This window comes from Mobula birostris, chromosome 10, assembly GCF_030028105.1.
Source record: "Mobula birostris isolate sMobBir1 chromosome 10, sMobBir1.hap1, whole genome shotgun sequence".
Taxonomy (NCBI): Eukaryota; Metazoa; Chordata; class Chondrichthyes; order Myliobatiformes; family Myliobatidae; genus Mobula; species Mobula birostris.
This window is the reverse complement of record NC_092379.1, coordinates 38,266,854-38,288,002: the sequence shown is the minus strand read 5'-3', so window position 1 is coordinate 38,288,002 and position 21,149 is coordinate 38,266,854. Positions and strand designations below refer to the sequence as shown.

At 43.3% G+C, this 21,149-nt stretch overlaps 1 protein-coding gene across 1 annotated transcript in view; it reads left to right on the top strand.

Annotated features, from left to right (window-relative positions):
* Positions 1-21,149, top strand: part of LOC140203600 (serine/threonine-protein phosphatase 2A 65 kDa regulatory subunit A beta isoform-like) — a 128,979-nt gene that overhangs the window by 42,132 nt on the left and 65,698 nt on the right. Inside the window, exons 2-7 of the mRNA XM_072269647.1 lie at positions 8,811-8,901; positions 8,993-9,093; positions 12,488-12,720; positions 14,488-14,635; positions 17,464-17,619; positions 20,755-20,869. Coding sequence (XP_072125748.1) covers positions 8,811-8,901; positions 8,993-9,093; positions 12,488-12,720; positions 14,488-14,635; positions 17,464-17,619; positions 20,755-20,869 — 844 coding nt within the window. The remainder of the gene's footprint in view (positions 1-8,810; positions 8,902-8,992; positions 9,094-12,487; positions 12,721-14,487; positions 14,636-17,463; positions 17,620-20,754; positions 20,870-21,149) is intronic.

The following is a 21,149-nucleotide window of genomic DNA, read 5'->3' as shown; positions in this document are numbered from 1 at the left end:
GATTGGTGAAAGGGGTAAAGGGTTAGAGTAGGGGGTATTTGATAGGAGAGGACAGAGGACCATTGAAGAAGGGAAGGAGGAGGAGCCCCAGTGGGAGGTGATGGGCAGGTAAGGAGATGAGGTGAGAGAGGGAAACGAATGGAGAGGAGGAGGAGGCAGTTACTGGAAGTTTGAGAAATCGACGTTTGTGCCATCAGGTTGGAGATCACCCAAACAAAAAATAAGCTCTTTGCCGCTCCAACCTGAGGGTGGCCTCACAGTGACAGGAGACCATGGACTGACATAATGGAATGGAAAGTAGAGTTGGAATGGCTGGCCACCGGAAAATCCCGCTTTTTGTGGCAGATGGAGCGAAGCTGCTTGACAAATGTCTCCCAGTCTGGTCTGATCAATATATAGGAGGCAACACTAGATACTATAGGTGATCCCAACAGACTCACGGGTGAAGTGTCGCCTGGCGTGGAAGGGCTGTTTGAAGCCCTGAATGGTAGTGAGGAAGGAGGTGTAGGGGCAGGTGTGGCCCTTGTTCTGCTTGCAAGGATAAGTGCCAGGAGGGAAATCAGTGGGGAGGGATGAGTGGACAAGGGAGTCGTGTAAGGAGTGATTCCTACGGAAAGATGTGCTTGGTGGTGGGCTCCCTTTGGAGATAGCAGAAGTTGCAGAGAGTTACGTGCGGGATGCAGAGGCTTGTGTGGTGATAGGTGAGGACAAGAGGAACCCTATCCTTCGTGTGGCGGCAGGTGGAAGGGTTCAGGGTGATTTGTGCAATGTGGTTGAGGGCTACGTTGATAGTGGAGGAAAGGAAGCCCTTTTCTTTGAAGAAGGAGGATATCTCAGTTGTTCTGGAATGAAAAGCTTCATTCTGGGAGCAGATGCAGTGGAAATGGAGGAACTGAGGCCAGGGAATGGCATTTTTGCAAGTGATAGGGTGGGAAGATGTCTTGTCCAGAGAGCTGTGAGAGTCAGTGGGTTTGTAAAGAGTATCAGCAGATAAACTGTCTCCAAAGATGGAGACGGGGATCGAGAAAGGGGTGAGAGGTGTCAGAAGTGGGCCAGTTGAGGGCAGTGTGGAAATTGGAGAAAGTTGAGGAAATTGATGAGCTCAGCATGGGTGCTGGAAGCAGGACCAATGCAGTTATCTTTGTAGCGTAGGAAGAGTTGTGGAGTGATGCCCGTTTAGGTTCGAAACATGGACTGTTCCACGACTGTTAACTCTCTTCCGTAGCTGTTGCCTAGCCTGCTGAGTTCCTTCAGCATTTTCTGGGTATTACTTTGGATTTCCTATATCTGCAGATTTTCTCATCTTCAATGAAGAGTTCAGCAGTTCCCCAACCAATGGATCTGATCAAAGTTCTGCCACCCTGGTTCACACAGTCGTGATGGTGATAGTTTAGCTAACATGAGGACACTTCTCCAGTGAAGATCCCCACCTTCAATTAAACCAGAGCCTGGAATGAACTTTGTGAAACTATATTCAACTCGAAGAACTGAGTGAATGATGCATCTGTGCTTCCTCCCAAAGTCCTCACTGTTATAATGGTAGTTTTCAGCCAAATCAAAGAATGAGCGAGTAGCAGGAACAGCAATAATAATGAAAATGGGTAACCTCTGATGTGCCGTGCTTAAAGTTGCACTTCAGAACTAAATGCCTAGCAAGCCAAGCATATCCAGTACAGGTCTGTCAGTGGCAACTACATGTCCCTAGTTACGTTCTATCCACCAAAAACAGAGTATATCCGATCTGGCTAATTACTGTCCAATCATAAAAGTAATGGGAGGTGTCACCAACTGTGCTCTTAAGGGACATTTGCTCTTCAGTAATCTGTTCCCCCATGCCCATTTTGACTTTCCAGGGTCAGAGTTAGTGCAGTATTTACAGGTGATTTGAGTGACTGCCTTTAATGAGGCTGTATTTGACAGGGTGTGGGATTAAATAGCCCGAATCAAATTGAACTCTGGAAATCAACATGAAAACTACACTGGCAAGATTTGTACCACACAAAGGAAAAGGTTTAAAAGCAGTGGTCAGTGAGTTCTAGCTTTGGTTAGTGAAATGTTGCATGTAATCTATTTTGCAGCAAGTGTTTCTCTGCCTATTGATGCAATGCTCACCATTAGCTTCGATTTTTTTAAAAATCTGATTTTATATTTAAATTGTTTCCTGATGTTTCCCTGCTTATGATCTCAATGAGTCCACAACTGTATTTGCTGTTGAGAGTGTGAGCCACGTCTCCAACGAGGCCGTGACTCTGGCCGGTCGGTGTCCGACGAGGTTGGGGCTTTATGTGCGTAATTGGTATTTTGGGGGATATCAGTATTTCTTTCCTTCCCTGTTTGCCCTTCATCTATTGGCTTACTGGGCCAATTAAGAAGACATTTAAGAGTCTATTGCCTTGCTCAGCTGTGTGTTAGTAGTATTCTGAGCTTTAAGAGTGCATTTAGTGAGTTATGGATCTGATTGCACTGTACAGTGACAGCTTTTGATTATATTTACGGGAGAATGGTACCAGGAGGACAGTGTCAAAATCAAAATGCATTTCCTGCCACTGGGGATCTCAGGACGTGTGATAAACAAAACAAAATCGTATGTGAGAGTTTCCATTTAATTCTGGCAGCTATTAATGCATTGAATCAGGTGGATTTTAATTCGAAATTTAAGCTTCAAGTAGCAATAAATGAATAGAAACTGAGTAAAATTGTTAGTTGATTTCACCCCGCTGAGGTATGTATTTTGAATGATAAATAATTGGTTGAATTGGAAGCTATTACCTATTATAACTTTGATTTGATTGCATCCTGAACAGAGAAAGCATCTGAGCAGAGTGATATCGAGGGCAGGATTCATGCACCTAAAGATGATCTGAGGAAACATAAACCTATTGTAAACAAATTGAAGAAAGGGCAGAAGCTTCGGAAGGAGAGATTGAAGGCACAGGAGGTCAGTCTCATTAACGAACTAAGGGTAAGATTGTCGTCGTACTCACCTTGACTGCCCTGCCAGTCTTTGATTAGGGCAATAAGAACGTTGTATGTATATACTACCCCAAAATCAATTTGCTATCCACAATATTCATTTTTTAATTTGGAAAATTGTTGAGGAAATTCAGTAACACACATCAAAGTTGCTGGTGAATGTTTATGTGTGTTGCTTGAAATCCTAGCATCTGCAGATTTCCTGGTGTTTGAGGAAATTAAGTGCATGATTATTCAAAGGACTTGATCTACCTTTATTCTTTTTGTTTCTGTTCCATTGCTGGAAAATCCTTTATATCACCCTCAACTCATTCTTAAGGCCCTTTGCATTGCTATATTGCTTCTGACTTTCAAAAGTCTTTGAAAAGTATGCAGCATTCAATAGTGCGTTCGGTTGTCTTTCCCCAGTTGCTGCTATTCTCCTGCTTTGTATCTGCTATGTTAAAGCAGCAGGAGGCAATGCTTTCTGAAAGTTTGGGGAAATCTGGATTGTTGCAGTCTTTACAATTTATTTTTTACAGCATTTAGCCAAATTGATTTGCCATCCTCTGAATATTTTCAGTTGTCAGCCTTGATTAATTTACCAACTAAAATTGGATTGATTAAGTTGAAAATGCTTTTGCTGATTTGTTGAGTTTGCAGCCACTGTCTTCGTATGCTGATGGAAAGCTGTTTCCAATATCCTGAGACATATGTGAATTTTGGACTGTACTTCATATTGGTTTCCTCCAGGTTTTGGTGTTTTGTTAATTGTGGCTGGTTGGTGGGTGGGTGAGCTGTAAATATTTTGTGTGTAAGGTGGGGTTGGGGGTTTCGATGTTACTGTCACTGGTCTGTTTTGCAGGCGAGGGGGTCGGGGATTGTTATTGTTTCTTTTCTTTGTCGTACTGATGGTGGGGAGAGTTGGTGTCTTTTCTTTCATCAACTCTCATGGTCTTTCTGTATTTCAGGGCTATCTGGAGAAGACAAGTATCAGAGTTGTACGTGCATACTTTGACAATAAAATGAACCTTTGAACATTTCACCGTTTTCTTTCTCTTGTATTACCAGTCCTGTGATGGATCGATTAAAAGGACTCCAGCAAAACTAAGCAAAGTGTCCAGTTCCACCAAACCACAAATCAAAACCCCTTCCTCCATTGCTGCTGAGAAGCCCAAGGCTGAACCACTTTCTCTACAAAGGTAATGTCACTGGGCAATACAGCCTTAGTTGGAAAAGGACTTCTCAGAATATTGGTAGTATCACTGTTTTATAAGTTAAACATAATGGGATGCCTTCTCCCCTATTGAAAGTACTTATTTTTAAATTAGGTTGCACGTGACTGTTGTTCATTTATTTAGCAGACTTCTTTAAAGAGTAGTACAGTATTTTCTACTGAGGAGGTGGAGCATGAAACAATGACAGTGACTTTTGAAATATTATTTCAGTAATTTTGTTTCTCTCTTTTTAGAAACTGCTTCACCTGCTGAATATTTTGTCATTCTCTTTACATTTCCAGCATCTGTGATATTTTGATTTCTGTTTTCAAAAAGTTTACTAAATTTCTAGCAGGTTTTCTTTCAAGAGCTGATTGTTCCATCCAGTGACATAATTCATTCTATTCTGCAGTTTAATGATAATCTATGATATTTGCTGTGCTCCTGAGTCTGTGGGATTTGGCTCAGAAATGTTGTGAGTAGCTTGCTGTAACACGCACGGAATCAGGCAGAATTTGTGAAAAGAAAAGCAGTCTGCAATGTCGATCTGCGATCCTTCGTCACTGCAAAATTCCAAAGACAATATGATATTTATCTGCCAAGCTCTCAAGCTCAAAATTAGTTTTCTACTTTTTGTTTTCAGGGCTGAATCTGAAAAGAGCTGGAAATCGCTTCCTGAGGGTGAAGGATCTAATGTGTCATTGAGTTGCTTTGTTAAAAAGGGTACGTCTGCATCTCAAAATGTTCTCTCTGTAAACACCTGAGATGACACATTCCAAAAACACTTGATAAAAGAAAGTTTTTTAAGTTGAAAGTTTACAAGTATAAACACTTTTAAAAATTAGTTGAACAACTAAATTGTGTTTCTAAAAATAAAACCTACCTGCCTATTTCCTAAGCCAAGCTCATAGAACCATAAAAATAAATATGTTGGGAATTGCATCTGTGATGGTCAAGAAAAGAGCTACCCATTCTAATTCCACGTCCTACCTCAGGCTCTGTAGCCCAGTTGATCACAGCGCTTCAGATATTCATTTACTTTTTAAATATGAGGGGAATTTATGCCTTGGAAGTATTTCAGATCCCTCTACCATCCTCTGAGTGAAAATACTTTTAATACTACTAGCAGTTACGATGGACCTCAGTTTTTTTTTAATCCCCCTGTTTAGGAAATAAGCCCTTCTCATTTCTGCCATTTGATCCTCCCAATTTTATACATCTCAAGACTAGAAAACAACCCAAGCTTATCTAATCTTTCCTCCATAGCTACAATTTTCCAGGCTTAACATTATCTCTTGTAAGACCGACCTGGGCTCCCACAATCCAGGCTATTCATATGGTACGGTATTGAAGGATTACTCTACCAATAGAGATGCAATGGTAACCGGAAGTCTGTCTGGTTTTATCAATGTAACAGATAATGTAGTCCTAATTTTAAAAAGAAGTAGGAAGTGTTCTTCCTCCAGTTCTTGCCAATGTTTTTCTGGCAACCGACACTTAGAACATTATCTGGTCTGCAATCTCTCCATCACTTCAATCACTTTCAGTTACTTGGCCCAGATCACTTTATTTTCACTATGGGTTTAGTGTTTATACATTTTCATCCCCTTCCAGGAAGTCCTTAATGTTCTGCTTCTTTCTAGACAACAGATCTCATCAGTTCCCCTTCATCACCATCTTTCCTCACCTGGTAGAACTAGTTCTTACTCTCAAGTTTGACTTAGGTTTCTCCCACTTTCTCCAAACTAAAGGTGAAGCCTCGGACAGTTGCATGGGCCCCAATTAAACATGCCTTTTCAGCAGTTATATGGGACAATCCATGTTTCAAGCCTTCACTAGTAACGCCTTGGCTTCCTGCATATGGCGTGCACGCAGTAGCTTCATTTCGGGTACAGTGAACCAGATGCCCGATATGTTAACTCCACCTGCTCTCCTTGCTGATCTCCAGGGGCCCAAGCTTAAACCTCTCAGGCTGGGGATTGCCCTGCAGGTGATAGGGCATGGTCCTCAATTTCTCAACTCCCAGCATGCCCAGTAACTCGTAGATGAGTCTACTCTCGAAGTCCCATCCCTGGTCGCTATGTATCCGCCTGGGGAAGGCCATAATGCATGAAATACTTCTCCCATAACACTTTTGCCACCGTAGTCGCCTTCTGGTCCTTGATAGGAAAAGCCTGAGCATATCCTGTGTAGTGGTCCGTGATGACTAAGACACTGGCCGTGTTGCTGGCATCGGGTTCTATAGAGAGGAAATCCATACACACCAGGTCCAGGAGCCCTGCACTCTGCAGGTATGACAGAGGAGCTGCCTGCACAGGCAGTGTCTTCCAGCGTATGCAGCGAATGCACGACTTGCAGTCCTCTTCAACCTCCAACTTCATTCAGGGCCAGAAAAACCATAGGTCTTGTCCACCCCCAAATGTCCAGGATCATCATGAAGTGAACTCAACGCAATGCTCCGATACTTCTCAGGCAGAACCAGCTGGCAACGCCGAGGTCGGTCCGGGGCTGACATGGCCGGTATAAAATTTGGTTCTTTAACTTCAAACGAGGCTATTCTCTCAGTAATGGAGGTACTGAAGCTGGTTTTGTCTTCTCCGCCTGCGCCATATCCCCCTTTCCAAATACATACCAGATAGTGCCAGTGCCCGGATCACCTCACTGAGCAGCTGCCACTCCTCCAGAACTCAATTCCGGCAGCTGCTTGCTCTTCAGAGCAGTCAGGTTACAGTAAACTGGAGGTAGGGCATCATCAGAAGCCCCCAAATGATCCACTGCTCGATCCGCCCTTTCCTTTTCGTCGGCCTTCACGGTGATGGCAAACTGACACATGGCCTTTATAACCCTTATTTTGTTGTGTGGTTAGTAGAGAAACCAAATATAAAAGACAAAGACGCCACTCTTGTTAAAGTTAACAGTTTGTGCACAAAAATCTTTGGAGCTCACGCCTCCGGTGTTCCTCCTCAATGACCTCCGCCGAAACGTTGCCAACCGCTGGACCCTCGAATTCCCGTAGACTCCGTCCGGTGATCACCGAGCACTCCCCGCACCCGTTCTACCTCCTCACTCGCCTCGACCGAAAAACCACAAAAGCTCGGTTCCCAGACAAACAAGATAGAATAATGTGTCTCTCATTTGGTTAGTTCCCTGTTATCTGTAGTTAAAACCCAAATATCGCAGCTACAGAGAAACTATTACATCAGCAGTTAGCATTACAGAGACGCCATTTCATTAGCCTTAGCAGTTAACATTACCAAGAACCCTACATGTGTTAGTTGGTATGTGTTCTAAGACTGGGGCTGTCAGTACATGTGTGATAAACAAAACAAAATGGTATGTGAGAGTTTCCAATTAATTCTGGCAGCTATTACTGCGTTGAATCAGATAGATTTTAATTGGAAACTTAAGCTTCAGGTAGCGATAAATGAATAGAAACTAAGTAAAATTGTTAGTTGATTTCTCCCTGCTGAGGTGTATATTTTGAATGATAAAGAATTGGTTGAATTGGAAGCTACTACCTATTATAACTTTGATTTGATTGCATCCCTAACAGGGACAGCATCTGCCAAGAGATCTAGTGTAGACAAATTGAAGGAAGTGCATGAAAAGTATCAGGAGGAGAGATTGAAGGCACAGGAGGCCAGACTCAGTAAAAAACTAGAGGTAAGATTATTGTTATACCTTCTTACCTTGACTGTCCTGCCAGTCTTTGATTAGGGCAATAAGAAAGTTGTCCGTATATACTACTCCAAAATCAATTTGCTATCCACAATATTCATTGTTTAATTTGGAAAACTGTTGAGGAAATTAAGTATATGGTTATTCAAAGGACTTGATCTAGCTTTATTCTTTTTGTTTCTGTTCCATTGCTGGAAGATCCTTCATATCACCCTCAACTTATTCTTAAGGCCCTTTGCATTGCTATATTGCTTCTGACGTTCACAAGTTTTTGAAAAGTATGTAGCTCATTCCACACTCTCACTACCTTCTGAGTGAAGAAATTCCCCCCTCATGTTCCCCTTAAACCTCTCACCTTTCACTCTTAAACCATGGCCTCTGGTTGTAGTCCCACCCAACCTAAGTGGCAAAAATCTGCTTGCATTTACCCTAGATCCTTCATACCTCTGTCAAATCTCCTCTCAATCTTCTATGTTCCAAGCAATAAGGGCCTAACCTATTCAATCTTCCCTCATAACTTAGGTCCTCCAGTCCTGGCACCATCCTTCTAAACCTTCTCTGTACTCTTTCAACTTTACTGACATCTTTCCTGTGGGTAGGCAGCTGAAAGTGCACATGACACTCCAAATTAGGTCTTACTACTGTCTTATAGAATTTCAACATAACATCCAAACTTACCTTGATTTATGAAGCCCAAGGTGCCAGAAGCTTTCTTCATGACCATATCTACCCATGGCACCACTTTCAGTGAATTATGGTCCTGTATTCATGGAAATGGATGACCAAAGCAGAGGCTCGGCATCTGTAGAAAGAGAAACCATTTAATGACTGGGCTCGGGACTTGTGCTGACGAGAATAATGTTGTGCGGTGCCCAGTGGAGTGGCCAGTAATATCTTTTTTTTTCCAGAATTCTGTTCAGGGTTGGATGGCATTGATCAATTTCATTTCTTTCCTTTCCCCAGTCACGGTTGAACAACATAAAGCAACTGTCCACAATTGCCTTGGCCTTGGGGGTAGAGCATACCCGGAATGAGCTGCTCCCACTTCTGACTGGTAGGTACAAAGCTGCGTGTGGTTGGGCTGCTTCGGTTTGAACAATCGCCTCTCAGAGTCACCTTGCCACTGATTTCTCGTCTAGATGCAGACACCATTTTCGATGAAGACGAGGCACTGCTGGCATTAGCAGAGCAACTAGGGAGCTTCACGGTGCTCGTTGGTGGACCGGAGTATGTTCACTGTTTGCTGGTAAGAGCGGTCGTACATTTACAAAGCACTGCACAAGACGGACACGCGGTTAATGCCATTGAAGTGGTATTACTGTCTTAATAAAGGTTAATTTCCAGAAGATGATTCTCAAAGCAGCAGGGTTCCACAGGCAATGATAAAGTAAGTGACTTTATAATGAGTCATAGAAAAGTTCAGCACATGTTCCCCTTAAACATTTCACCTTTCACCCTTAACCCATGACCTCTAGCTGCAGTCTCATCCAACCTCAGTGGACAATGACTGCTTGCATTTACCCTATCTAAACCCCTCGTAATCTTGTCTCCTTCTGTCATATCTCTTTGCAATCTTCTATGTTCCAAGATAAAAAGAAGTCCTAACATATTCAATCTTTCCATATAACTCAGGTCCTCCAAACCCGGCAATGGCCCTGTAATCTTTCTTTGTTATGATGGGTTGCATGAATGAGGGGTAAACGGACACATACAGAACCCTCTCTGCTTTTATTGTTTGCAATAAAATCTTTGAGGCAGATGAGGCTTTGTGCCACCCCAACATATTTGTAGGCACGAGAAAGTCTGCAGATGCTGGAAATCCAAATCAACTCTCACAAAACGCTGGAGGAACTCAGCAGCTCAGGCAGCGTCTGTGGAAAAGAGTAAGCGGTCGATGTTTCTGGCCAAGACCCTTCTTCAGGACCTGGTTGAAATATTGGAGGGGTGTATCATTGAGAATTGCTACAGTGAAGTGTAGTTACTCTACCCCTGATCCAGGTTCACCCACGCAGCCTGTTGGAAAACATACACGGACTGATACCGTCCCCCGAACACTGAAACCTCTGCTCTGTATTGACCAAATATATGTTCAACATGAGCCCAACTGGGGGAAACAAAACACAGATTTTAATGCCCAGATGCAATGGTCCTATGCATTAAATATTTATTTAAAATAACGTACTTGTATTGTTTTTAAATACCCGTAATGGGGAACAAGATTCTGAAATTAAATAACGAGGGCCTCAGGCTATTACAGGGCATAGATCAAATTGAAATGATTTTCAGTGATCAGTTCATCATAGGACAATTCAGAATTAAAACAATGAAATCAATTTATGAAACCACCAAAGTAGCTCGATCAATGAGGTTTAACCAGGATGCTGCCTGCTTTAGAGGAAGTGCTGCAACTTTATCAGACTCTGGGTGGGCCACGTCTGGAGTATTGCATGCAGTTCTGATTGTCCCACTATAGGAAAGATGTTGGGGCTTTGGGGTCGATGCGGAAGAGGTTCGCCAGAATGTTGCCTGGTTTAGAGGACGTGTGATCATGAGAGCTGGATAAACTTATGTTGTTTTCTCTGAAGCGCTGGAGGCCGAGGGGAGATCTGCTAGAGGTTTGTAAGATTATGAGGAGCATGTGCATAGATTAAGTAAAGAGGAGTATCTGTTTCCCAGGATTTAAATGTCTAATACCAGAGGTATGCATTAAAGGTGAGAGTGGGTAGGTAGGTTCAAGGGGGATGTGAGGGGTAAGTTTTTTTTACCATCAGAGTGGTGGATGCCTGGAATACATTGACTGGTATGATGGTAGAGACTTTTCAGAGACTTTTGGATAGGCGCATGGGTATGAAAAAGATGGAGGGAGATGGACATTGTGTAGGTAGGAGGGATTAGTTCTTGGTGGTTTTTGATTTTCTTTTTAGCTGGTTCAGCACAACATTGTGGGCCGAATGGCCTGTTTCTGTACTTTACTATTCCATGTTTTACTTTATTGATTGCAGTGGTTTCAAATTAGACATTCCAGCGTCAGTATGTTGCGTATAGAGTGTGTACGTTCTTTTGTATTGATACTCCTTTCAAAAATGTTTTCTTTTTGTGTAAAATTACCTGCGAGTACAGGCAGAGAATTCTTAAAGCATTTACGTAAGGAATCCAATTTGCTCATGTGTGGGTGGGGGCTGTATATAAAATATCACAAACTTTTAGCAGTGTTTCTTGAAGAACGCTGAGATGGCGTGGCTTTGTATTATAGAAAATAGCAATTCAGAAACGTTTTCTCGGAGCCCCTGTGATGCCTGCAATTCTAAACTGAAACGTGGGCACAGTTGTTGTTTGAATAGTTATATAAGATATAGGTGCAGAGTTAGGCTATTTGGCCCATCGATCCATTTTCCCCTCTCAGCCCCAATCTCCTGCCTTCTCCCTGTATCCTTCCATGCTGCGATTAATCAAGAGTCTTATCAATTTGTCTTTCAATCATGGCTGATCCTTTTTTCGCCTCCTTTGCCCCACTCCCCAGTCTTCTTCCAGTAACCTTTGATGCCATGAACCTATCAAGAACCTATCAATCTCTGCCTTAAATATACCCAATGACTTGTCCGCCACAGCCACCTGTGGCACAGAATTCCACATATTCACCACCCTCTGGCTAAAGAAATTCCTCATCATTTTCATTCTAAAAGCATATCCCTCTATTCTGGGGCTGTGCCCTCTAGCCTTAGACTCCCCTGCCATAGGAAACATCCTCTCCACATCCACTCTATTCAGACCTTCCAACATTTGATAGGTTTCAATGAGGTCTCTTCTCATTCTTCTGAACTCCAGCGAGTACAGGCCCAGAGCCATCAAAGGCTCCTCACGTGACAAGCCTTTCATTCCCAGTATTATTTTTGTGAATCTCCTTGAAACTCTGCACACTGTCAGCACCTCCTTTCTTAGATGAGGGGCCCAAATCTCCTCATAATACTCTAAATGATGCCTCACCAATACATTATAAAACCTTAACATTACATCCCTGCTTTTATATTCTAGTCCTCTCGAAATGACTGCTAACATTGCATTTGCCTTCCTCAGCCTGCAAGTTAACCTTTAGTGAATGCTGCACGAGGACTCCCAAGTCCCTTTGCACCTCGGATTCTTGAATTTTCTCCCAATTTAGAAAGTAGTTTACACTTTTATTTCTTCTAACAAAGTGGATGACCATGGACTTCCCTCAAACTTTGGCAAAATTATTCTGACAGGCAGCTTCATGTTTATTTGCATATTAAAACCTCATAGGATGAACAATTATTGGTACTTAATTTGAAGATGAAATAGTAATTACTGGTAATTAGGAATGTGTCAGTGTAATTTCCATTTAATATTAGTACAGAGTTTTCTGGTTAGGAACCTTGGGAATTTCTGTGATTGAGAAAATATGTCCTTTGATTTATACAGTTTTTGGTAGTTTGTGTTTTGTCCTCCAGCACGGCTCTATATTCTTCTGCCTTTAAATGTTTCTCTGTCTCATTTTCTTTATGAGAATTCCTAATTCTCAGCAATGTAAGAATTTATCTTAAAGATTGTTTCTAAATATTGTGTTTCTTAGAAGTAGAGTAAAAAGAAGATGTGTTTCAGTTTAATTCTTTCCCACTAATCAGCCTCCCTTGGAGAACCTGGCAACGGTGGAAAAATCGGTAGTACGAAATAAAGCCATCGATTCATTGCGAGCCATCTCCCACGAGCACTCTCCTGCAGACCTAGAAGTCCACTTTGTGCCACTGGTCAAGCGCCTGACTTGTGGTGACTGGTTCACGTCCAGGACTTCGGCATGCAGCCTTTTCAGTGTCTGCTACCCTCGGGTATCCAGCTGTGTAAAGACCGAGCTGCGTCAGTAAGTACTTTCCTCCCTTGGAATGCTGGAGATGAACATGATTGAAGTTGGCTAGGAATATTACAGTATTATTGTAGAAAATCTACATCCTGTAGTATCGCTCATTATGTACCGTGTCGTATGGTGTGGGCGATCGTGGGTCTTTCCGTGGACAGGATTGTTCTTGGCGAAGTTTTCTACACAAGTGGTTTGCCATTGCCTTCTTTCTGGGCAGCGTGTGTCTTTACAAGACGGGTGACCCCCAGCCCATTATCAATACGCTTCAGAGACTGTCTGCCTGGTGTCAGTGTCAGGAGTTGAGATCTGCACCTGCTGCTCATACAACCGTCCACCACCTGCTCCCACGGCTTCACGTAGTCCTGATCGGGGAGGCTAAGCGGGTGCTACACCTTGCCCTAGGGTGACCTGCAGGCTAGTGGAGGGAAGGAGTGCCTTACACCTCCTTTGGCAGGGACGTATTTCCTTCCTGCCACCCAATTTCGGTATAATTTGGTTTTATTGGCGATAACATGCTACCACCATGGTGGACGGGACCTTGTTTTAACTGAGTGGGTAGAAGTTTCTAGTTTAGAGAATAATCAGCCCCAAAATAGCACAGAAAGTGTGGCATTTTTGTTTTTAATGACATAAACTGAAGGTTTTTTGTGTGTTTTTAGTGAGGAAGGAGCAAAAGCCGAGGTGCATCATAGTCGAGTGGTGCTCATCGCTTACTCTCGGCTGTGGGGTTGAAGTGGCCTTGTCATTTACAAAGGCGTGCTCTTTTTGAGAGCCGTGTCTTGTCAAGCCTGTTGCTCTGCTTCAGGGCCATTTTGATTAATCTGGCGCGCAGAGGATTTCACTTGTTCGGAGGTGTTTGAGTTTTGTCGGACGAGAAGGTTGCTTTGGTAACTGTGTGCCCCTGCAGTCCACAACCAATGGCTCTGTTCTGCTCCAAGTGCAGGAGTCCCACATCTGGGGTTCACTTCCAGCCGCTTTACTCCCTGAATTAAAATTTTTTGTGGTGTCATTTGTGTAAACTTTCAGATATAGTCAGTTGTTTCAGAAAAAGAGAGGGCTGTATGGTGGGGAAATTCTAGGCAGCTTCTAGAGTAGGTTACGTGGTCAGCACAACATTGTGGGCTGAAGGGTCTGTAATGTGCAGTAAATTTCTATATTCTGTTGCTATCTTGAAGTATTTCTCAGGATAAAATCTGAATACCACAAATATTGGATTTTTGGGTGGTGTGGTGGAGATGCGTCTCTACCAAAGGAGGTGTAAGGCTTCCTTCTGCTGGTCTGCAGGCCACCCTTGGGCAAGGTGTAGCTCCTGCTTCGATACCATCGACCCCTCCCGACCGCCCCCGCCCCGATCAGGGTCAGGTGAAGCCATGGGGTCAGGTGGTGGATGAGCAGCCGGTGCAGATCACAAGTCCCGGTTATGCGACACCTGACGCCAGGTAGACAGTTTCTGAAGTGCATTGATAATGGGCTGGGGGTCACCCACCTTGTAAAGACACACACTGCCCAGAAGGCGGAAATGACAAACCACTTCTGTAGAAAACTTTACGGAGAACAATCAGGGTCATGGAAAGACCGTGACCACCCATAGCATATGACACAGCACATAATGATGATGGGTTTAGCAAAATATTTTAGTAGCTTCTGATTTAGAAACATTAATTGCAAAAATGTCAATTTTTAGTGCTTGTATTTCTGCTTGCGAATTGTTAAGTTCTGCATCAATGGGCAACTACTCCTATGTGACCTTTAATTTTATTTTTTCTGCAGACTTTTCCACAGCTTGTGCTCAGATGACACACCAGTGGTCCGCCAGGCAGCAGCATCAAAGTTGGGTGAATTTGCAAAGGTTGTGGAGCTGGAGTTTTTGAAAAGTGACATTATACCCCTCTTCACTTCCCTGGCTTCTGATGAGCAGGTATGTAGTTGTAGAGCAGATACTGGGGTGGCAGCGGGAAGTCGAATTGAAGTGGGTGGCCATTGGGATACCCTGGCTGTCGCAGCGGAACCAGAGAAGGTGCTCGTTGAAGAAGCCGCCCCCCCCAACCCCATCTGTGTTGGTCCTCCGATGTCGAGGAGGCCACGGCAGGAGCTCCAGATACAGCAAATAGCCCCGAGAGGAAAGCACCGCTTCGCCTGCAAGAACTGTTTGCAGCCCTGAACGGAGGCAAATGGGCGAGTGTAGACCTTGTCTTGCTTTCGGGGAGAGCGACAAGGATGAATGAGTGGCGTGGAACCCTGAAGGGTGGGGTGGGGAAAGTGGGGTGTGATTAGTGGCAGAGACCTCTTGCAGATAGCGGAGGATTGAGATTAGTCTAGGAGTCTATTGTGGATGGTGGGGGCTACAGACACTGATGCGCTGGAAAGGCTTGTGGGGTGGGAATGCAGGTGACGTGGATGAAGGAAGCGTGGATTATAGTGAAGAAAGGTGATCTTATTCCCCATGGCTTGTCATGATTTATCTTGCTGAAGCTGCTGCTGTCACCTTGGCTTTATGTCACATGTGTATCAATTGCTTGTACTGAGGAGCCTCTGTATCCCACACGTCATGGCAGTGTGTGAAATAACGGAGAGCACTTGGCTCGTTCCGGTAACAGGCTGTCTGTCATTCCGCTCACTGGAGCAATTCCCCCCCCGCCCCACCCCACATTACCGCTTGCATTTTACTGTATGGATGAGCTGGAGGTGGGAAAGATTAGTACGGATGGTGTGTCCGTGGCAAAGAACTGAGTTGCATCCGGTTAATACGTCCATGTACTCAATATGCTACGCCTTGTTAATGCCACTTCCTGCTTGCAAAGTTTCTGTTGTCGTAGTCTGCACCATCTGTTCACCTTTGTAACCGGGGTTCACAACCCTCTTTTACGCCATCAACCCCCTACCATCAACCGAGGGGCCCCAGGTTGGGAGCCCCTGCTTTATAAACTTCCTTTGTCCACAGCAGATGGAAGCAGTGCCTGTCAATCTATTGGCATGATTACACCATTCCAGTACTCCAGCTGGAGATGCTCCTCCAAGAAGGTGGTTATCTTGAGGCTTTTGCCTGAAGAGCGAACTGTTTAATCAGTGTGTGTCCTTTCATATTCCTCCAACCTAAAGTATCCCGGGCAAAAGGCTTGACGCAGTCCGCAGTATCCTCGTGTACTAAGGAGCCAGAGTCGTACAGAAATGGTACGCTGAAGGGGAGCTGGGATGGACACTTTGACCCTCACCTAGCTTCTGGTTAACGGTTGGACGTGTGCTCCTTGGTGTTGAGTAAGCTTCTCTTCTGGTTACTGTCCAGTGACTCCTGGAAATAAACCTTCACATCTGTAGCCAAGGAGATGTTCACACTTGCTCCAGGTTCAGACCCCACCAATGATGGCTAGCGTATCAAAACAAGGATGTAATGTTCACATTTTATAAGGCTTCACTTGGAATATTGAAGGTAGTTTTGGGCCCCTTATCTAACAAAGGGTTTGCCAAGACAGGAGTGGGTTCAACGGAGGGTCACGAAAGTGATTGAAAGGTCCAGGATTGAAAGGCTTGTCGTTCAAGGAGCATTCGATGGCTCTGTTCCTGTAGTCATTTGAATTCAGAAGAATGAGGGGGAGGGATCTCATTGTAACCTGTCAAATACTAAAAGGCCTCTAGAGTGGATATGGGGAGGATGTTTTTTATGGTGGGACAGCCTAAGACCAGAGGAAGCAATCTCAGAGCAGAGGTTTGTCCATTTAGAATGGAGATGAGGAAGGATTTCCTTATCCAGAGAATCTGTGGAATTCATTGTCACAGAGGAGAAGTCATTGGGTATATTCAGGGCAGAGAGGTTGATAGATTCTTGATTAGTCAGGGCATGAGAAGTGACCTGGTTGAAGCGTGTAAGATGATAAGAGGTATTAATCGTGTGGATAGCCGGAGACTTTTTCCCAGGGCTGAAATGGCTAACATGAGGGGGCATAGTTTTAAGGTGCTTGAAAGTAGGTATAAGGGGGACATCAGAAGTAAGTTTCTCACCTAGAGAGTGGTGGGTGTGTGGAATGCACTGACAACAAAGGTGGTAGAGATGGATACAGGGTTTTTTAAGAGACTCTTAGATAGGTACATGGAGCTTAGGAAAATAGAGGGCTATGCGGTAGGGAAATTCTAGGCAGTTTCTCGAGTAGGTTACTTGGTCGGCACAACTTTGGGGCTGGATAGCCTGTAAAGTGCTGTAGATTTCCGTGTTTCGATGAAGAGATATGGGGAGAAGGCAGGAGATTGGGCTGAAGGTGAAATGGATCAACCATGATGAAATGTCAGAGGAGACTCGATGTGCCAAATGGCCTAATTCAGCTCCTACATCCTACGGTGAAAAGTGACCACTTGGGTGATTAGCTTGGAGATTCACTCAGCAGAGAATGGTGCTTCAAGAGCAGGAGAAAGAAAATTGATTTATCAATAAATTTTTGCACTGTCATGACATTTGCTAATATACTAATCCAAGGAATGCTTCCATCAAAGGTTGCATGTTGATACACTCCAAATTTCCATTCCAGTACTTGTATCCTGGGAAGATTCCAGCACACATTGCAAAGTAATGAAACCTGTTGCTACTTTCTAGGTGATCTGAACGGATATCATCTGGGAAACAATTGTTATATTGTCAGTATTTATTTTTATGATTTTTTTGATGAGATTAGTTCTTCCTAATGTTAACTTCAGGAAATTAATTTTGTTTTTTAATGAAGAACCAGCTCAAACCCGGTTTGAACATCTTTTTCACAGGATTCGGTGAGGCTGTTGGCAGTTGAGGCTTGTGTGAGCATAGCCCAGCTGCTGCCCCAGGAAGACCTGGAAGCGTTGGTGATGCCGACCCTCCGGCAGGCAGTGGACGATGAATCCTGGCGTGTTCGCTATGTGGTGGCAGACAAATTTTCTGAGGTACGTGTTATTGCTAAAGCACAAAATGCATCTCTTTGGTATGATGATATGGTGCATTTATGTTTTAAAGCTAGTCTTTAAGTTTTCTGTTCCAGCTGGAATCCCTTCTGATTCTGTCAAAAGTCATGAAAACACGATTAGTTCCTCTAATATAGTTTTAAAAAATCATTAAATCAAGCACCTGTGTATTTTTAATATAATTGACTGACATGCCAAAAGGTGCTGAGATTTCTTTCCAGATTCATTTAATTAGCCTGTTTTTAAACATGGATCTGAAATAGAACAAAGTTGGTCTGAATTGAGCTCAGATCTTTTTCAGTGTATCTGAAGGATAATCCTGTGACAGGGGTTTAGAACAAACTTGTTGGCATAGTGCCAGGGATCTGGGGATTCAGCACGTGCACAGGTTGATGACACTGATATTTTTCACTTTTGACTGGAGGAAGTTAAGGGGAACTTCAGTTCTGTTTAAAAATGAGTCGAAAGGTTGAAAAGCCAGGACGATCCTCAGAGACTTTGACACTCAGGAACTTGAAATTACTCACCCTTTCCACAGTCCCCTTGATTAGGACTGACGTATGTTCCCTTGACTTCCCCTTCCTGACGTCCACAATCATTGGTTTTACTGTCATTGTGGTAAATTTTGTGATGTAGGGCATTAATTAATTAATTTAATTAAAATTTTGATGGACTGGACTTTGCTGGTTCCTTCCCACTGCTGACTTCACACAAACCAGGTATGGTGTAGGGAGGTGGTGATTCAACTTCACCCTCCTGTGGTCCACAATCAGTTCCTTGGTCTGACTGACAAAGTGCCAGATTGTTGCCACACCACTCAACCAGCTGATCTATCTCACTCCTCTTCGGCTCCTTGTCACCATCTGAAATTCTGCCAACAATAGTTGTGTCATCGGCAGATTTATAGCCCTGAAGAGCAGTCTTGGCCCGAAACATCGACTGTTTATTTCATTTCCATAGATGCTGCCTGGCCTGCTGAGTTCCTCCAGTATTTTGTGTTAAGTTTCCAGCATCTGCTGAATCTCCTGTGTGTTTATGTTTTTTGAACCAGATGGTCTTTGTTCTCAGTATAAAACTTGTTGCCTCAGGCTTCCTCCTGGTGCTCCGGTTTCCTCGCACAGTCCAAAAGCATTCCGGTTAGTAGGTTAAAGGGTCATTGTAGATTGTTGCACAAGTTGGTGGGTTACTGGCGGTGCCGTTTGAAGGGCCGGAACAGCTTGTTGCGTTCTGTGTCTCCAATTAAATCTATGCCCTTTAGTCTTAGGCTTTCCCAGCCTGGGAAAACACTCGGATCAACTGAAATCTCCGTGCTTTTCTCACCACAATGTAATACAAGTCCTCAAAATAAAGGCACATTGCCTACACAGGTTAATTGCAAACATTAACAATCAGGTTAACATTATTTAACAATTAAGAAGCATTATTTAATGATTAAATAACATTATTTAGTTGTTTCTTTTGACCTGAGAAATTAGCTGATTACAATTGCTCACGTTGTTGTCTGTGTACCATACTTTCGGATTCAGAGCCATCAACGACAATATTTTCTCAACTTTGCCTTTCTTTAAAAATTTAAAATTCCGTCTCTTTAGGCCAGGAAAATCTGGTCCCACCCCAAAGCATTGAGATTAAATCTTTCTGTTCTGTATGAGTGTAAAATCTGTACTGAAGCAGCTGGTTTATCTGTGGATATTTTATCAAGGATAGATCATTACAGCTGTTTTACCTGGGTAACACTAAAGAATGCTGCTTCTAAATGGACACCATTTATCTGACCATTCCCTTTTTCTCCCCACTCATTTATTTCTTTACCAGAGCATGGGGTATCCACTCATTGATAAACATCTGAACACAATGGCAACATTTCTCTGGGTTTCTTTCCTCTTACCCCATGGCTTCACGTGACCCTGATTGGGGGGGTGGGGTTGGCTAAGCAGGTGCTACACCTTGCCCAAGGGTGACCTGCAGGCTAGCGGAGGGAAGGAACGCCTTACATGTCTCTTGGTAGAGATGTATTTCCACCCTGCCACCCATGATAAAATTACATAATTAAAAACTGTAAACCTGATCGAAAATTAAAGCAAATTACAGATGGACCAGTGTTCAAAAGCACACAGAAAACACAGCCATTTTGTCATCTTAGGATTGTTACCCTTGGAACAGGCAAAGACGTTATATTGTCTGTCTTTATACGATAACTAACCCGTGTTCAAAAATAAGCTCCATATAAGGTAACACACACAAAAATGCTGGAAGAACTCAGCAGGTCAGGCTGCATCTATGGAAGTGAATAAACAGTTGACGTTTTGGGCCAAGACCTTTCATCAGGACTGGAAAGGAAGGGGAAATATGCCAGAACAAGATAAAGGTTGCCAGAGCACTTGTGAAATTGGCACCAACCCATTATTGGAAAACAATTGCATTAGAACGATACAGAGTTTATTGTATTTATAAAGTTCTGCTATCATTGCTAATGACAGACCATCACAAAAGGCACTTTCTATGCTCAAGATCACGTATAAACTAATCTTGCAATGAAGTCTGTAGCTAAAGTATAGTTCAGATTTTTAATTTTGAAGTTCATATTTTCAGAGTACATACATGTCACCACATAAAACCCTGAGATTCATTTTCCTGTGGGCATACTCAGCAATTTCTATAGAATAGTAACTGTAAACAGGATCAATAAAAGATAAAGTACAAATGCAAATATAAATAAATAGCAATAAATAACAAGAGTATGAAATAACAAGATAAAGAGTAATTAAAGTAAGATCATTGCTCGTGGGAACATCTCAATTGATTCAGTGTACTGATCCCCTGTAGTTCAAGATCCTTATGGTTGAAGGGTAATAACTGTTCTTGAACCTGGTGGTGTGGGTCCTGAGGCTCCTGCAGCTTCTACCTGATAGTTGAGGGGTAATAGCTGTTCTCGAGCCTGGAGGTGTGGGTCCTGAGGCTCCTGTACCTTCTACCTGATGGCAGCAGCGACACGAGCGTGGAAAAGAAAGATGGTGTTGTCTTTGTGATTCCTCTGTTCACGTGTTAATGCACAGATTGCTGCTATTGAAACCCGCTCTATCTTTGTTACTCATTTGGTTTCTCTTGCCTTTAAAGCTTCAGAAAACCGTGGGTCCTGAAATTGTGGAAAATGATCTGGTTCCTGCTTTCCAAAACCTGTTGAAAGATTATGAGGCTGAAGTGCGAGCAGCTGGGGCCAACAAAGTTAAAGGTTGGTTGGGAATTCTCATTCTTGTCTTTTCCATCCGGTTTAAGATGTTATTGGTGAAGCACAGTGACAACTTTCTGGCAGCAGAAACAACTATCAATTACTTCATTAATAGACTCTTGTTCTGGGCAATGACACTGCAATCTGTGCCTGTAACTTTCCTAGTGGAGACGAGGCCTTTGATCCAGCTGTACAACCTGGCATTTTGCAGTGCAGTCCTGAACATTATTTGCTTACTTTTCTTGTCCGCACAATTTGTCTTTTTTTCCTGCGCATTGTGTGA